The sequence below is a fragment of the Mustelus asterias genome, chromosome 6 (assembly GCF_964213995.1).
Source record: "Mustelus asterias chromosome 6, sMusAst1.hap1.1, whole genome shotgun sequence".
In the NCBI taxonomy this organism is placed as follows: Eukaryota; Metazoa; Chordata; class Chondrichthyes; order Carcharhiniformes; family Triakidae; genus Mustelus; species Mustelus asterias.
The window spans coordinates 106,961,919-106,979,349 of NC_135806.1; the positions used below are offsets into that span (position 1 = coordinate 106,961,919).

At 43.6% G+C, this 17,431-nt stretch overlaps 1 protein-coding gene across 2 annotated transcripts in view; it reads left to right on the forward strand.

Annotated features, from left to right (window-relative positions):
• The first annotated feature begins 519 nt into the window (after positions 1-519).
• The window catches only part of dhfr (dihydrofolate reductase), a 42,077-nt gene continuing 25,165 nt past the window's right edge, over positions 520-17,431 (forward strand). Inside the window, exons 1-4 of one of the 2 annotated variants that reach the window (XM_078214866.1) lie at positions 520-721; positions 3,123-3,172; positions 5,094-5,199; positions 13,402-13,528. In XM_078214866.1, coding sequence (XP_078070992.1) covers positions 630-721; positions 3,123-3,172; positions 5,094-5,199; positions 13,402-13,528 — 375 coding nt within the window. In that variant the 5' untranslated portion in view covers positions 520-629. The remainder of the gene's footprint in view (positions 722-3,122; positions 3,173-5,093; positions 5,200-13,401; positions 13,529-17,431) is intronic. The other variant, XM_078214867.1, reaches the window with a different exon arrangement.

Here is a 17,431-nt window from a genome sequence, read left to right on the forward strand (position 1 = left end):
GTGACCCTGGTGTCAATTGTAGACAGATTTCCTTCCCTAAAGGACATTAGTGAACCAGATGAGCTTTTCTGACAATTGACAATGGTTTCATGGTCACCAGTAGATTCTTAATTCCAGGTATTTTTATTGAATTCAAATTCCACCATCTGCTGTGGCAGAATTCGAACCCAGGTCCCCAGAACATTAACTGAGTTGCTGGGGTAAAAGTCTAGCGATAATACCACTAGGCTATCGCCTCTCCTAACCAGCATGTTGCATTTAACAAACATTGCAAAATATTTCAGCGTGCAGTTGAAACACAGCTAACTTGCATTATAAAAAGAAGGATGTTAATGCTTTATATTTCCTAGAATGAACTTCTTCATCTGTGGTATATAAGTGGAGGAAAGAAATGGAGAAACAAATGAAATGTCAGTCATTCTGTTGAAGCTTCCTAACAGCAATGTAATGTGGAATGAGCATTGGACCTTTGGATCCAGTGATGACTGTAACAGTTCAGGGCAGCAACTTTCTCAATGGGCCCTCCCGGCTGACGTCATTTGGGCGCGCTGTTTTTGCCGCGCTGTGGGGATGTTAATTTCAGTTTGTGGCTGGTTTTGAATCTTGAGTCCCGCTCCTAAAGTAGAAAGATGCCCCGCTCCATCAACTGTATCGTCGCAGTCTGCCCGAACATGGGCATCGGCAAAGACGGAAACTTCCCCTGGCACCCGATTAGATTGAAGTAAGTAACCCAGGAGTGCTGAGCCTGGCCCGGGTACATTTACCCGGGGAATTTCTCATCGCAGCTTTCCCTTTCTTACCCTGCCAGCCCCAGAGAGATTTAGGGCACTGAGAGAGGGATTTCCGCCTTATCCTTCATAGAATCAGTCCCCTGCATCTAACCGAGTTCTGTACATATCGTTATATTGTGGAAATGCCGGCGTTGGACTGGGGTAAACACAGTAAGGAGTCTAACAACACCAGGTTAAAGTCCAACAGGTTTATTTGGTTTTATTTCGGAGCTTTCCGCTCCGAAAGCTAGTGGCGTTTGCTACCAAATAAACCTGGTGTTGTGAGACTCCTTACCATATCGTTATATTACAGAGCAGGAAGAGCCTTCCTTGTCCCTGCTGACATCAGGTGCCCAAAGGGGGTGCCCCACAATTACTTGTCTTTCTTACTGTTTAAATTTCCTTCTGCCTACCTTAATTACACTGGGCACAAAGTACTGACTGGTATTCCATAGATAAAGGCAACACACTGCTGGAATCTGAAACAAAAACAGAAAATTGCTGGAAAATCTCAGCAGGGCTGACAACGTCTGCGGAGAGAGAATAAAGTCATGATGTGGAGATGCCGGCGTTGGACTGGGGTAAACACAGTAAGAAGTTTAACAACACCAGGTTAAAGTCCAACAGGTTTATTTGGTAGCAAAAGCCACACAAGCTTTCGGAGCTCCAAGCCCCTTCTTCAGGTGAGTGGGAATTCTGTTCACAAACAGGGCATATAAAGACACAGACTCAATTTACATGAATAATGGTTGGAATGCGAATACTTACAACTAATCAAGTCTTTAAGAAACGAAACAATGTGAGTGGAGAGAGCATCAAGACAAGCTAAAAAGATATGTATTGTCTCCAGATAAGACAGCCAGTGAAACTTGGCAGGTCCAGGCAACTGTGGGGGTTACAGATAGTGTGACATGAACCCAATATCCCGGTTGAGGCCGTCCTCGTGTGTGCGGAACTTGGCTATCAGTTTCTGCTCAGCGACTCTGCGCCGTCATGTGTCGCGAAGGCTGCCTTGGAGAACGCTTACCCGAATATCAGAGGCCGAATGCCCGTGACCGCTGAAGTGCTCCCCAACAGGAAGAGAACAGTCTTGCCTGGTTACGTCGTCAACCTGATACGCTGCAGGAAAGGATGTCCCGAGGCATGGTACATTGGGGAAACTATGCAGACGCTGCGACAACGGATGAATGAACACCGCTCGACAATCACCAGGCAAGACTGTTCTCTTCCTGTTGGGGAGCACTTCAGCGGTCACGGGCATTCGGCCTCTGATATTCGGGTAAGTGTTCTCCAAGGCGGCCTTCGCGACACACGACGGCGCAGAGTCGCTGAGCAGAAACTGATAGCCAAGTTCCGCACACACGAGGACGGCCTCAACCGGGATATTGGGTTCATGTCACACTATCTGTAACCCCCACAGTTGCCTGGACCTGCCGAGTTTCACTGGCTGTCTTGTCTGGAGACAATACACATCTTTTTAGCCTGTCTTGATGCTCTCTCCACTCACATTGTTTTGTTTCTTAAAGACTTGATAAGCTGTAATCAATTCCAACCATTATTCATGTAAATTGAGTCTGTGTCTTTATATGCCCTGTTTGTGAACAGAATTCCCACTCACCTGAAGAAGGGGCTTGGAGCTCCGAAAGCTTGTGTGGCGTTTGCTACCAAATAAACCTGTTGGACTTTAACCTGGTGTTGTTAAACATCTTACTGAGAGAGAATAAAGCCAACGTTTCGAGTCTGCCGGAATTTTACCACCCCGCCCACCACGGATTCGGAGTGGGCGAGGGGCGAACAATGAAAATGTCCATTGACCTCGGGTGGGATTTTACTGTTTCGAGACGAGCGAGGCCATAAAATCGTGTGCAGTGTTTTCTTTTCCTATGTAGCTAGACTACTTGGATAGGTTGGCATCAACCAAGACCATGCGTATCTATTAACAGTATGTTTATGTTATCTATGCATAGAAAAAGTCTGGATACAAAAGGTCATTGACCTCACTTGCGCAATGGATATATTGCAAGTGCTCAAAGACTTCGCTGATAAAAAGTAGCTGAGGGATTGAGCAATGTGTCTGTTATTTGGTCTCCTGGGACTTGCTTTGATTGAAGTGGAGTTTCCCAGATATGTTTTCTATCTGGATTCAAAGATTTAGTGCTTGCATTCTGGGAAGATTGAGGTGAGTCGCTTGGGAACTATAGAGATATACAGTAATTGAAAAATATACATAAAGTAGTAAACAATTGTTTAATTACAGATATTCATACGAAATGGTGCATAAATGGCTTAAACGTAATTGTTATTTAACTCAATTGAAGGGACTGTTTCAAATTGTGCTCTTTCAACTTTTAGCAAAGAACTCAAGTATTTCCAGAAGATGACCACCACACCCACAGTCGAAGGTATTACCAATGCTTTAAAAATATTATTAAATATGGTAGAGCCAGGTTTACAAGTAGTCATTTGGTAGTACAGAACTTAGTATTGCAGAAAAACTGAGATTTCTATCTCAAAACCTTTCATCTAGCACTCATCACGGCATTCGCAAGAATGTATTGTAAGGGAAATCAACAAATTAGTACTGTATGAGAAGAGAGTGCTGATTGGTTGGCAAGTGTAGAAGTGTTGCCATGGAGAATGCACTAGTTGATGGTGACTGACAGTTAACTGTCCATTGCTTGCAATTTAAACAAGGTAGCTTGATTGGTCATGGCATTTCCCTTAGGAATGAGCCAGCAAATGGCTGTCGCCTATTTTGTTTAGCTAAAACAGTGCAATATGTGTATGTTCTATCTGTCTGCGAAGAATAGGGCTCTGTGTATTAATATATGTAGCTTCCAACCATAATATATGGAAGCTACATATATTAATATACAGGGCCCTGATCTTTTCAGACAGAAATAACATGTACACACACTAAACCTGTTTCGGCTAAACAGAATAAGTGACAGCAGTTTGTTGGTTCATTTCTTAGGGTACTGCTTTGACCAATCAAGTCAGGCCGCCTGGTTTAAATTTAAAGCCATGTTTGGCTGTTAACTATCAGTCATCATCAACTGGTGCATTCTCCATGGTAACACCTCTACCTATCAGAGTCCACTCCTCAACCTATCAGCACTCTCTTCTCATACAGTATTAATTTGTTGATTTCCCTTCCAATACATTCATGAAAATGTTCTGATGAATCCAAGGTGAAAAGCTTTGACCAAAAATGTCTCTGTAATACTCAATATCCAGGTTATGACCGCTGTCCCATGTTACAGCTCTTCATTATCTCAGCCATAAATAGTTGAATTTGGCAGTTGTATCCAGTAGGGTTACCAATTCTTCATTCTGTATCTCCCCGATCCCCTGCATTCATTGATTATTAAATAAAGTTCTTTGGTCACTTGAATGATACCAGGGCATAAAAGGGTTAAATTCTGAGAACAGATTGCAGGAACTTGGCTGATACTCCCTTGTGTTCAGAAGATTCCAGTGTGATCTAATAGAGGTGCTTAAATAGATGTTCCACAGAGTAGATTAATGAACATTTTTCTTTAAAAACTAATGGGAGCGGTAATCTTAAAGTTAGAGCCAAGACATTCAGGAATGAAATCGAGAAGCACTTGTTTACATGAGCATCGTAGAGACTATGGATGAGAGGACAGTGGGAAATTTCAATACTGCGATCGGTAGATCTTTTTGTTATGGGTCGTGGCATATGGAGTCATGACAGATGACTGGGGTTGAGGCAAAGACCAGTTATGATCTAAGTGAATGGCAGAACAGGCATTAAGGATTGAATAGCCAGTGCCCTGATTAGCTGCCCTGTTTAAGAATATTTTCTGCTGTATTGATTCTTCTACCACTGTGTGTCAGTGTTGCACTACTTCCTTTGTTTAGTTTTTTTTACATTGAATGCTGTTTGATACTCTTGTAGCTGGTATGAAATGACAGGGCAATTATTGCCAAGCTGATCATAGCCCTGACACTTCATATCAATTCAAATGTTTTGTGTCGGGTGGGAGACTTTAAAGTCAGGACATTTTTGAGCTGGGCAGTGATGCTGGTCATGATGTGGAGATGCCGGCATTATATGCCCTGTTTGTGAACAGAATTCCCACTCACCTGAAGAAGGGGCTTGGAGCTCCGAAAGCTTGTGTGGCTTTTGCTACCAAATAAACCTGTTGGACTTTAACCTGGTGTTGTTAAACTTCTTACAGTGATGCTGGAACAGAGTCTAGCTAAGTCTGACTGGGATCAGCTGCACTTGTTAGTTTTTATAATATGTTCACACTCATCCTGTGAAAGTGACACATGCTATGTTTGAACCTTGGGCAGGGAAACGTAATGCTGTCGTCATGGGAAGGAAAACGTGGTTCTCTATTCCTGAGAAGTTCAGGCCCCTTAAAGACCGGATAAATATTGTACTAAGCAGAGAACTTAAGTAAGTATCTGAGAGGTGATATTTGTTCCTGGTAAAGGGAAACAACAGTATTATCCATCATATTTGATTTACACCAGTAAATGAAAGCTGCACCTGAGAAGAACATTTTATATAATTATCCGGAATATACATTGCATTAGCATGACTAAACTGAAGCCTGTTAGATGCTGTTTTAGTCTTAATTAGTTCCACATATCATCTCATCACAATCTCATTTTTGACTTTTAGTCACCTAATTATTTTAGTTCAAGAAAATGCAGTTATGACTTCCTTACTTTTAAAGAACAACACTTTTTTTATTATTTGGATAAGTTAACCCAAGATAATGGCCCTCTGTTGCAATATTATGTGGTATTTTTTCCTTTTCTGTTATCCTTATCATGTGTTTGCCTAACTTTTTCTTTTCCTCCCTGTAGCATGCTCTCTTTCCTTGAAGTTGTTGACCCCATACTGGGGACATCCATGGGTATTTCCCAAGTAGCATTTATTAAAGTGTAAACCATTCGGTCATGAAGGAGAAATAGTGAAAGCAATACACCAAAGCCTGATCCTGCCTTTTCCCAACATGCTCCATGCAGTTCTAGAGCGTAATTGGAGGGAGAGCACAGGAACAGGCCCTTCAGCTCTCCAACTTCGACCATTTTTCCATTTTCCCCTGTCCCTGGGATATAGACAATAATTGCCAGCTAAGATCTGTGCGATCTGGATATGTCTGCCTCTTCTTTGTGACTAAACTTTTGATTTTCTTATACACTTTGATGCATTTTCCAACATTTTAAAGGAGCCAGGAACCTAAGTTCGGTTCCAGCCTTGGGTGACTGTCTGTGTGGAGTTTGCACATTCTCCCCGTGTCTGCGGGGGTTTCCTCCGTGTGCTCCGGCTTCCTCCCACAGTTCAAAGATGTGCAGGTTAGGTGGATCCGCCACGCTAAATTGCCCCTTATTGTCCAAAGATGTGTCGGTTAATGTGCGGGGTTATGGGGATAGGGGAAGGGATGCTCTTTGGGAGAGTCAGAGGAGACTTGATGGGCCAAATGGCCTCCTCCTGCACTGTAGAGATTCTGTGGTGAATTAGAATTACGGGTCAGGAGGCTCAGACAATAGGACCATACACAAGGTGGAAAGTAAGATCACTTTGAATATGGAATGGAAATATCTGTGTTTAATAAAAATAAAATAAAATTACACAAGCAAGCAGGAAAGATTGGCAGGGTGGTGGAAATTACAGAAACACCTCTTGTTAAAGTTTATTTATTAGTGTCACAAGTAGGCTTACATTAACACTGCAATGAAGTTACTGTGAAAATCCCCCAGTTGCCACACTCCGGTGCCTGTTCGGGTACACTGAGAGAGAATTTAGCATGGCCAATGCACCTAACCAGCACGTCTTTTGGATTGTGGGAGGAAACCGGAGCACCCGGAGGAAACCCACACAGACACTAGGAGAATGTGCTGTCTCTGCACAGACAGTGACCCAAGCTGGGAATCAAACCTAGGTCACTGGCGCTGTGAGGCAACGGTGCTAGCCACTGTGCCACCATGCCACCCATCTACAAGAACTGCAACATTTTTATCCACTTGTACCTGGAAGTTGAAAATTGTCCTTTCTAGTTAATTTTAGTAGGTAGCACTCGGCAAGCCCAGTGCCACTACAAACAACTGTTCAAATGCATCATCCAAAGTAAATACTTAAATAAACGGTAGTTTGAACAATTAGTTAAGGGAATAGTCACATCCAATTCCCACAGGTTGTGGAATGCTTCTTGTGAGTCAGTGGATATTTGAGAGACTGCTTCTCACCAATGCCTTGTACAACTGAAGCTTAATTACCATACTTTTGTAATCAATCCCCCTCACAATAAGGAATCACATTCTATGAGCTTTCCTAATTACTTGTTGCCATGATGTGGAGATGCCGGCATTGGACTGGGGTGGGCACAGTAAGAAGTCTCAACACCAGGTTAAAGTCCCTACAGGTTTATTTGGTAGCACAAGCTTTCGCAGCTCTGCTCCTTCATCTGGTGAGTGGAAACTCCACTCACCTGATGAAGGAGCAGCACTCCAAAAGCTCGAGCTACCAAATAAACCTGTTGGACTTTAACCCGGTGTTGTGAGACTTCTTACTGTAATTACCTGAAGCTGCATGCTAAGCTTTTGCAATTCATGCATTAGGACACCCAGATCCCTCTGCATCTCAGAGCTTTGCAATCTCTCACCATTTAAATAATATGCTTTTTTTTATTCTTCCTGCCAAAATGGACAATTTCAAGTTGCCCACATTTTACTCCATTTGTTAGATCTTTGCCCACTCACTTAACCTGTCTATATCCCTTTGTAGCCTGCTTATGTCCCCTTCACACCTTATTTTCTTACCTATCTTTGTATCATCAGTAAATTTAGCAGCTATACAGTTAGTCCCTTCATCCAAGTCTTTGATATTTTAAAATGTTGAGGCCCCAGCACTGATCCTTGTGGCAAACCACTCATTATATCTTGCCAACAACAAATGGGACGGATTGAGATTAGTCAGAAGGATGATGGGCAGCTTGTTTAATCTTCAGGTATTGCCAGTATGACATCTTGTTTTATTTGCACCATTCTGATTGACTCCTGTAACTTGTTAAGTTGCCAGAGCATCGAATGTTGTTCGCACGACATGCTTAAATGACTGGCTTGGTTAGCTTTTATGACCAGTGTGTTTTGATCTGGTAAGAGCAGAGTGGGTTAAGTCCCATCATAATGACGTTGTGTTTAAACAGATGAAACTAGGTCAAAAAGAAAAGACTTCCAAACTTTGGGTGTGCTGATCTATCACGGGGGCTGTTTGGATCGATGGGTGTTATGCAATCTTTTAAGCTAATAAGGTAACAAATATTCCTGATGGAGAGCATCTTCCTGAGTGGACCGAGTGCTTCATGCAATATTTTTAGATACAAGTTATGTGCATGGTGAACCTTGCTGCACTGGTGGTATTTCTGCAGGAGCTTGAAGTAACCGTAGCCCAGGTACCTTTTGTTAATTCTGAGGTGGGATGAGGTTCAAAACTCTATAATTGGAATAAAAGGAAAAATCTTGTGCGTTAACCAATAGGAGAGAGTAACTTTAGTCCTGCAGAGATGCTCTTTAAATGTCACATTTTGAGTTTCCTAGGTGATAGTCAGGAACTACATTTGAAGTGATGTGTGTGTCTGCAGGAGTACAGCATCCTGCAGGGAGGCGTGGGAGAAATGTCTCTAAGTAGAGCATCGTTTCTCTGAAAGTGATTTCAGTCCTCAATGTCTGAGCTGTGATGTGACATGTACCAGGCTGCAGTTTTGAATTCTACTAGTTCTATGTTGACTTAGTATCATCATAAAGCTGTGGTGAAAATGGATTTTCAGCCTCCTCCTGCATGGAACTTCTTTCCCTGTATCTCTGTAAAATTGGAAACCGAAAGAAAAATGATGCAGTGATAGAATCTAAAATAATTTGGTGTCAGTTTTCCTTGATGACCTGGACCAAAGATTGGCTGGCAAACAGGAAACAGAGGGTAGCCATAAATGTGACAAAAACAAATTCCTGCAGATGCTGGAATCTGAAACAAAACCAAAAATACTGGAAAATCTCAGCAAGTCTGACCACATCTGTGGAGAGTAGAGTCAATGTTTCGAGTTCGGAGGACCCTAGAGCTAATATTTCAAGAGTCCTCCAGACTTGAAATGTTAGCATTTATGGAGAGAGAATAGAACTATCAGACCTGAGGAGATTTTCCAGCATTTTCCATTTTTGAGCCATAAATGTGTCTTTTAATATTGGTGGAATGTAATGAGTGGTGTGCCACAGGGATCAGTGCTAGGACCTCAACATTTTACAACTGTTATAAATGACTTGGATGAAGGGATCAAAGGCATGGTTGCTAAATTTGCTGATGACACAAAGGTCGGTGGGGAAGTAAGTTGTGATGAGAACATAGGGAGGCTGCAAAGTGACATGGATAGGTGAGATGAGTGGGCAAAGATCTGGCAAATGGAGTATAATATGGGCAAATGTGAAATTATCCATTTTGGCAGGAAGACTAAGAAAGAAGCATGTTATCTAATTGGTGAGAGATTGCAGAGCTCTGAGATGCAGAGGGATCTGTGTGTCCCAGTGCATGAGTCACTAAAGATTAATATGGAGCTATAGCTATTAATTAGGAAAGTTAATAGAATATTATAATTCATTGTGAGGAAAATTGAATAGAATAGTCCGGTGGTTATGCTTCATTTAGACAAGTCATTAGTGAGACTACATTTGGAGTACTGAGTACAGTACTGGTCTCCTTATTTAAGGAAAGCTGTTATGCATTAGAAGTAGTTAGAGGTTTTCCAGACTAATATCAGGCATGGGTGGACTGTCTTATGAGAAAAGGTTAGACATGTTAGGCTAGTATCTGCTAGAGTTTAGAAGAGTAAGAAGCAACTTGACTGAAATCTTTAAGATCCTGAGGGGTTTTGACAGAGTGGATGGCAAGAAGCTGTTTCCTCTTGAGGGAGAACTGTTTAAAAAGCAAGTCACCCATTTGAGACAGATGAGAATTCTTTTCTGAGGGTTTTAGTCTCTGGAACTCTGTTCCTCAAAAGGCAGTGGAAGCAGAGTCTTTGAATATTTTTAGGCAGAGTTAGATCGATTCTTGATTAACCAGGGGCTGAAAGGTCATTGGGTTGACAGGAATGTCGTGCGATGATCACAATTAGACCAGCGATGATCTTATTGAGTGGCAGAGCAAGCATGATGGGCCGAATAGCCTACGTCTGCGCTTAGTTCAAACGTTCTTGCTTTCATCAAGGAATATTTAGAGATCAGTGCGAACAATGATGCACCCAAGTGGCTGTTCTTTATTAATGAGAACACTGAGTGTCCGCTGGCTCGTTAACTGCATGGGGCATCGACAGCAATTCCAGTTCTTGCAGCTGGCCTGAGGACACAGCCACCCATAGGGAAGCAATTAAAATTGGGGAAGCGCAAGAAAGCAGGATTGGAGGAGTGCAGATACCTGAGGTTTGTAGGGCTGGAGGTAATTACAGACATGGGGAAGGGTGAGGCCAAGGAGGGATTGAAAAACAAGGATGAGAATTTTGAAATCCAGATTTTGCTTGACTGGACACCAATGTAGTTTACCGAGCACAGGGGTGATGGGGGAAATGGGGCCTGCTCTGAGTTAAGACACGAGCGGCAGAGTGTTGGATGGCCTCCAGTTTATGGTGGATAAAATACAATCTAATTTAAAACAAGTGGTGTGGACCTCACAGTTTTCTGGCAACCAGATATCCAGTTGATATCCTCTCAGTTTATCCTAATGGAAAGAAAAACAAAAGCGTTTCTCTTCCAAGCTACATGTAACTCTGCCGCCAGACAATATCAGTGGACAAAACTGGTGGAAAGATACTTTTAAAATGTTGTGTTGTTGTACTGCATTTTGTTGTAGGGAAAAATCCCTTGTACCAGTGCATTCAAAGAAGTCGAGTCGCAAGGCAACGTTCAAAGTGTTTTTCTTTATTGTACAATTACTGGGAACCCAGGGAGAACCAACGTAACCAGCTCCGAAACAGTGGCTTGGCCACGTTGATCTCAATCCTTTCACATCAGCTCTGGATCTTTATAGGGATCCAAATTTGAGCGGGAACATTTGATTATGCATTTTTACAATATGTATAAAGTGGTCTGTCGGGTCAGGAAGTTCCCTGGGAGGCTTGTCAATTTGCATTTGTATGGTGTGTGTTTGTGTTAATGGGACTACCTGTTCTTGCCCCGGTGTTTTAATGTGTTTCCCATTATCCCCTCTATGTGTCCCCTTATCTGAATTGACCTCATTGTTTTGTGTCTGTGTTCCCTGCTTGCGAGATTAGGTGTTAATGTCATTTTGTCCTGCTGTGTGTAGGGAGATTTAATCTAATCTTTTATTCCTTTTACCCTAGTTTGTTAAGTTTCTTTGCCTGCCTTGGCCATTTTATTCCTGTAATATTTTATTGATAGTCTGGTTATGCCATATAGCCCACTCTCGGTCTTGACTCGTAGATATCCCGATCTTCCTTGGCCAAAGGCCGGTTTAAAATGCAGCTTCGCGCTGTTGCTGGGCAGAATAAGGATCTTTCGTTGGCTTTGAAATTTAAAGGTCTCTCAGCTGTGCAGAGGGGGTTTGAACGAATATCCATCCGGGTGTTCCCCTCTGCATTGTAGGCACGTTATGAATGGTGCCAATATGGCTTTTGGAAAATTGCCTACTTCAATTTGAATAGAATCATCATGGAAACCCAACAATGCGGAAGGAAGCCATTCGGCCCATCGAGTCTGTACCGACAACAATCCCACCCCAGTCCAATCCCCATAACCCCACACGTTTACCTTGCTAATCCCTTTAACCTGCACATCCCGGGACACTAAGGGGCAATTTAGCAGGGCCAATCAACGTAACCTGCACATCTTTGGACTGTGGGAGGAAACCAGAGTACCCGGAGGAAACCCACGCAGACACGGGGAGAACGTGCAAACTCCACACAGACAGTGAATCGAACCCAGGTCCCTGGAGCTGTGAGGCAGCAGTGCTAACCACTATGCCACCCCCAAATAGCTCCTATCCGCCTTCCAGTTATGGTACTAAGCACAATGATGCATTCTGTCACAGGATTTATTGATACTATCAATATTCCCAGGTGTACTTGGTGGAAAGGGAATTCTAGCCATACTTGGCTTGGACAACATTCAAAGCCTGTGTTCAATTGCAATGCATTGTTTGAAGCTCTCTGTTATTCATACATGTTGGATGCACTGCTTGTGCCAGGCTTGTCCAACCTTTTCGCACCGGGGGCCATATTTACATATTTCTCTTACTCCGGGGCTGACGTGCAAATTTTGGAAAGATAAGGTTTGGTAAAACGATAAACTGAATTTCAGGAAAAGTTGACGTTTTAAGAAAAGAAACAATTGCCGAACAACAATGTCATAGCAAGAAATTATTATGTTTTTTAAAAGTAAGCAATATGAATTTCCCAGGATGTTGGAGGGTCAGAGTATGTGGGTGCGTACGGGCGAGTGTCTGTGTATATGTGGTGATGAGAATGAGTGAAAAAACTGAGACTTGGCATAAGGCAGACTCACACTCGCCCCTTTCACTCACTGCCACCCACCCACTCAGTCACTCGCGCTCTCTCACACGCCTGCACCCACTCAGTCACTCACTCTCTCTCTCTCTCACTCCCACCCACCCTCTGTCACTCGCACTCTCTCACGCACCTGCACCCACTCAGTCACTCGCACTCTCTCATGCGCCTGCACCCACTCAGTCACTCGCACTCTCTCCCTCACGCACCTGCACCCACTCAGTCACTCGCACTCTCTCTCACGCGCCTGCACCCACTCAGTCACTCTCACTCTCTCACGCGCCTGCACCCACTCAGTCACTCGCACGCTCTCTCACACGCCTGCACCCACTCAGTCACTCGCACTCTCTCTCACGTGCCTGCACCCACTCTGTCACTCACGCGCTCTCACGCACTTGCACCCACTCAGTCACTCGCACGCTCTCTCACGCGCCTGCACCCACTCAGTCACTCGCCGCTCTCTAACGTGCCTGCACCCACTCAGTCACTCACGCCCTCTCTCACGTGGCTACACCCACTCAGTCACTCGCATGCTCTCTAACGTGCCTGCACCCACTCAGTCACTCACGCCCTCTCTCATGTGGCTACACCCACTCAGTCACTCGCACTCTCTCTCACATGACTCTCTCAGTCTTTGTCTCAACCTTAGTCCCACCAAAATGACCAAACGTCAACCTTGCTAGGCCCAACTTGACATCGCATTTTCCGGCCTGCTGTGACATCACACGTAGATGTTCTATGCAGGCCACGTCAGGCCCCTGTGCCATACCTTGGACAAGCCTGCCTTATTACCATAGCTTGGTGATTTACTGAACTAAGAAAGGACAAACAAATCCCTGCCATAGGGTCATTGCGGCACAGCAGGAGACCATTTGGCCCATTGAGTGCATGCTGACTCTCTGTAGAGAATCCAATCAGTCCCATTTCCTTGCTATCTCTGTTGTCCTGCGAATGTACCTTGCCCAAGCCTTAGATTAGCACCACCCGCTGTGCAATAATGTTCTTCCTCCGTTTTGAACTCACAATTGTGTAAATGTTTAGTTGTCATTGTAGTAATGTCAGCACCCCTCCGTTATGGTTCTCAGGGAGCTGCCAAAAGGAGCAACTTACATGGCATGTGATCTGAAGTCAGCACTGGGTCACCTGGATTCACCAGAGATGCAGGACAAGGTGGATCTTGTGTGGATAATAGGTGGCAGCAGCCTCTACAAGGTACAGTGACAAATTTACTCATCCCTTGGTTAATAATGGTTCAGAAATTGTAGTAAAATCTTTCCAGGCAGGGTGGATGTGTGTTCTATAACTTGTTGAGGATTATTGTCTGAAGTTGAACATGTACTTGAAAAAGAATTGCAGCGCAATGGTGCAAGAACTGAACACTGGGACAAATTGGATTCATCTTCCAAAGAACTGACACCAGCATGATCAGACAAATCTTTGTGATTCTATGATTTTATTGAATTAATAGAATTCTACCTCCTGTAGGCCTTTGTGGATGACATTTGCAACTATCAGCCAGGAACCCCCACTCTTGTTTTCTGTTGGACTTGAGGGTAGAGTCTTTAGTGTTGGATCAGTGCCCATTTTAAGTGAGCATAATCTGGAAATTATAAGTCAAGTGGCAAGGACCACACTGCTAGGCCCATATTGGGATATATGGGAAATTATTGCTGCCAGACTGCGTATGTATGCCACACACAGGCACAAAAAACAGTGCCACCCCATCCCCAATGTATCAAAATCACTGATCACATTTCCAGTGTTTCTTTTCATTCTTTTGTGGGACATGGGCGTTGTGGGCAAGGGTAGCATTTGTGGCCCATCCATAACTACCCTTGAACTGAGTGGCCATTCATAGGGCAGTTAAGAGTTGACCGCATTGCCGTGGTTCTGAAGTCACATGTAGGCCAGGCCAGGACGGCATATTTTCTTCCCTAAAGAACATTAATGAATCGGATTGGTTTTTACAAAAAAACAGGTAATAGTTTCATGGTCACCATTACTGAGACTAGCTTTCAATTTTAAATTTAAATTCCACCGGCTGCTGTGTTGGGATTTGGACCCCTGTCCCAGAGCATTAGAATGAGTCTTTAAATTACTCATGCCAAATTGCCATCTCTGCTGCCCTAGCAATGCTGGACACTAACTGCCAGTTTACAGCTGGCACCCAATGTTGCCACTATTTCTGTCCCTTCAATACGACATTGACGTTGATGCCAGTTTCAACACATCACCTAATGTCTTTGTTATCAACATGCTAGGCATTGCTATTGACTGGAATTTTCACCAGGTCGGTTATATGAACACTGTGGTTCCCAAAAAAGCCCTTCTCCTTGTCCCTCAAAGCCTCTCCATCTACAAAATTCAAGTCATGTAAATTCCGTCACCGGCTGAATTGCTAGTGGGTGATAGGGTACTCCCCACTAACCTGGATAGATGCAACCACAACAATACTAAAAAAGTTTGACATTGTCTAGAAGAAATGAGTTTATTTAATCCTTGTTGGTACCCCCCTCCCCCCACCCCTGCCAGCCCCTGACACAATGATGTGTGCATTGGAGCAGCTTACCAGATTTTGTGCAAGAAAATCTTCCAGTCCCACGATCTGAATCACTGAGAAAGATATAAGCAGCAATGTCATTGGATGCGATTACCTCCAAGGCACACACCATTGCACCTTGGACATATGCTTTATTGCCAAATGTGTAGAAGTTCCGGCCAAACATCATAACTATAAGACCGAGGAAGCCAACTAAGTGGCAATAAGCCATCTTAACAAAGAAAAATAAAGTACAAAGAAAATTACAGCACAGGAACAGGCCCTTCGGCCCTCCAAGCCTGCACTGACCATCTAATTTAAAACCCCCTATCTTCCAGGGACCATATCGCTCTATTCCTATCCTATTCATGTATTTGTCGAAATGCCCCTTAAAAGTCACTATGGTATCTGCTTCCACTACCTCTCCCGACAGTGAATTCCAGGCAGTCACCACCCTCTGTGTAAAAAAAACTTACCTCGTACATCTCCTTTAAACCTTGTCCCTCGCACTTTAAACCTATGCCCCCTAGTAATTGACTCTTCCATCCTGGGAAAAAGCTTCTGACTATCCACTCTGTCAATGCCCCTCTTGAAAACAAATCGTTTCAAAGAGAAACAAATATAATAAGGTTTAAATCTATAGGTGGAAGAATCTCTTGGTGGAAAAGCCTCGCTGTCTTTCTCTCTTTCTCTCTCTCTATGGGGTTTCCGATGCAGTGTTGTTTCATTTAGTACCAATTCCTTTCTTTCTCTAAAATGATCAATTATCTGCTTGGACATGTTAGCAGCAGCAATGGATATCCTCTGGTAGAGAGAAACAGGAGCAGGCCGTTTCTCTACTGGAGCCTGTTGAACCATTCAGTGAGATCATGACTGATCTGCAGCCTAACTCTATACACACACCTTTGCCCCATTTCACTTGTCATGATGATGGAGGAAACCCCAACGTACTGCAAAGAAATATTGTACTTCAAATAAGACCTGTGGTTTTAAAAAATGGACATACAAGGCAAAGATGGCTAAGGATGTAAATTCCATCACTGGCTGAATTGCTGGTGGGTGACACTAAAGAAGAGACAATGGAATCACAAACTGTCTCCAGACAGTGATACATCAAAAACACAAAAGCCACACATAAACTTAATTGCAATCTCCTGTGGAGATAATGGGAGCTGATTATCAGCTCAGCAGGAATGATATCCTTTGAGCATTGTCCCAGACCAGTTTGTGGATTTCCAACTTCCAGGAATCTGCAAAGACTGGAATACAACCTTGCTGCAAAAATTGGTCAGTATCAACTAGTGCTGGGTGTGTCAGAGAGTAACACAGGACGAAAGACCGCAGCAGACACCTGCAAAACTTGACACTTGACCCTTGCAGTTCAGGCATCATTCGCTGCAAATCTACGCTGCACTTTCTCCAAGGCCTACATATCCTTCCAAAGGTTTGGTGCCCAGAATTATTCACTTATTCCAGTGGTGGTTTACCCAGCTATCTTTCTGAGGAAGTCTATTTCGTTTCTGAACTGTGATGATGCAACCTATTCAGTCAAGTCTGAATCTGTCCTCCACTGATCTCTACACAAGTGAACTTCCAGGTGGGGCACTGATCGACATTCAGGAGTACCTATCTCGTTACACCTACGAGTATTGAAGCTAATCGAGGGGCAGCACGGTGGCACAGTGGTTAGCACTGCTGCCTCACAGCGCCAGGGACCCGGGTTCAATTCTGGCCTCAAGTCACTGACTGTGTGGAGTTTACACACTCTCCCTGTGTCTGCGTGGATTTCCTCCGGGCGCTCCGGTTTCCTCCCACAGCTCAAAGATGTGCGGTTAGGTTGATTAGGCATGCTAAATTAACCCTGGTGTCAGGGGAATTAGCAAGGTAAATAGGTGACGTTACGGGAATAGGGCCTGGATGGGATTGTGATTGGTACAGACTCGATGGGCCAAATGGCCTCCTTCTGCACTATAGGGATTCTTTGATTCTAATCTTCACTTACACTCAGCTATTGAATACACCTTCTGATCCTGGACTAAGAGTATTAAAACTAATCTTCACGCACGACTATTGAATACACCTTCCATTCCTGGACCAGGAGTACTGAAGCTAATCCTCACACTCAACTATCGAACAGAGGTAGTGTGGTACAATCTGGAATTGAAGTGCTAACTGTCCCGGTGTGTCGCGTTCAGTTGCTGAGTACTTTACCAGCAGAAAGGTTGGAAAACACAGTGAAGAATGCTGCTAATGCTGAGAAGACTGGTTCATGATGATTGTAGGTTCTTTTTCAAAGCTTGATGAATATCTGACTAAGAGCAGGTATCAAAAGATTACTTTGGGTGGGAGATTGTCAAATATGAGGTCTCTGAACTGCTATGGTCATAAAAGTAGATTATCAGCTTGTTTGTACTTGGTGAGTTGAATAGCCTTTCTTATTCCACTCTTCTCTTATGGTGTTTCATGTAACAGATACTGATCTAGTATGCTGTTTTTTAAATTGTATTTGCTCAATACAAAGGTGTTGCTTTCAAACCAAGACTTCAAAATGTCTTTTTTTCCAAGCCTAGATATAA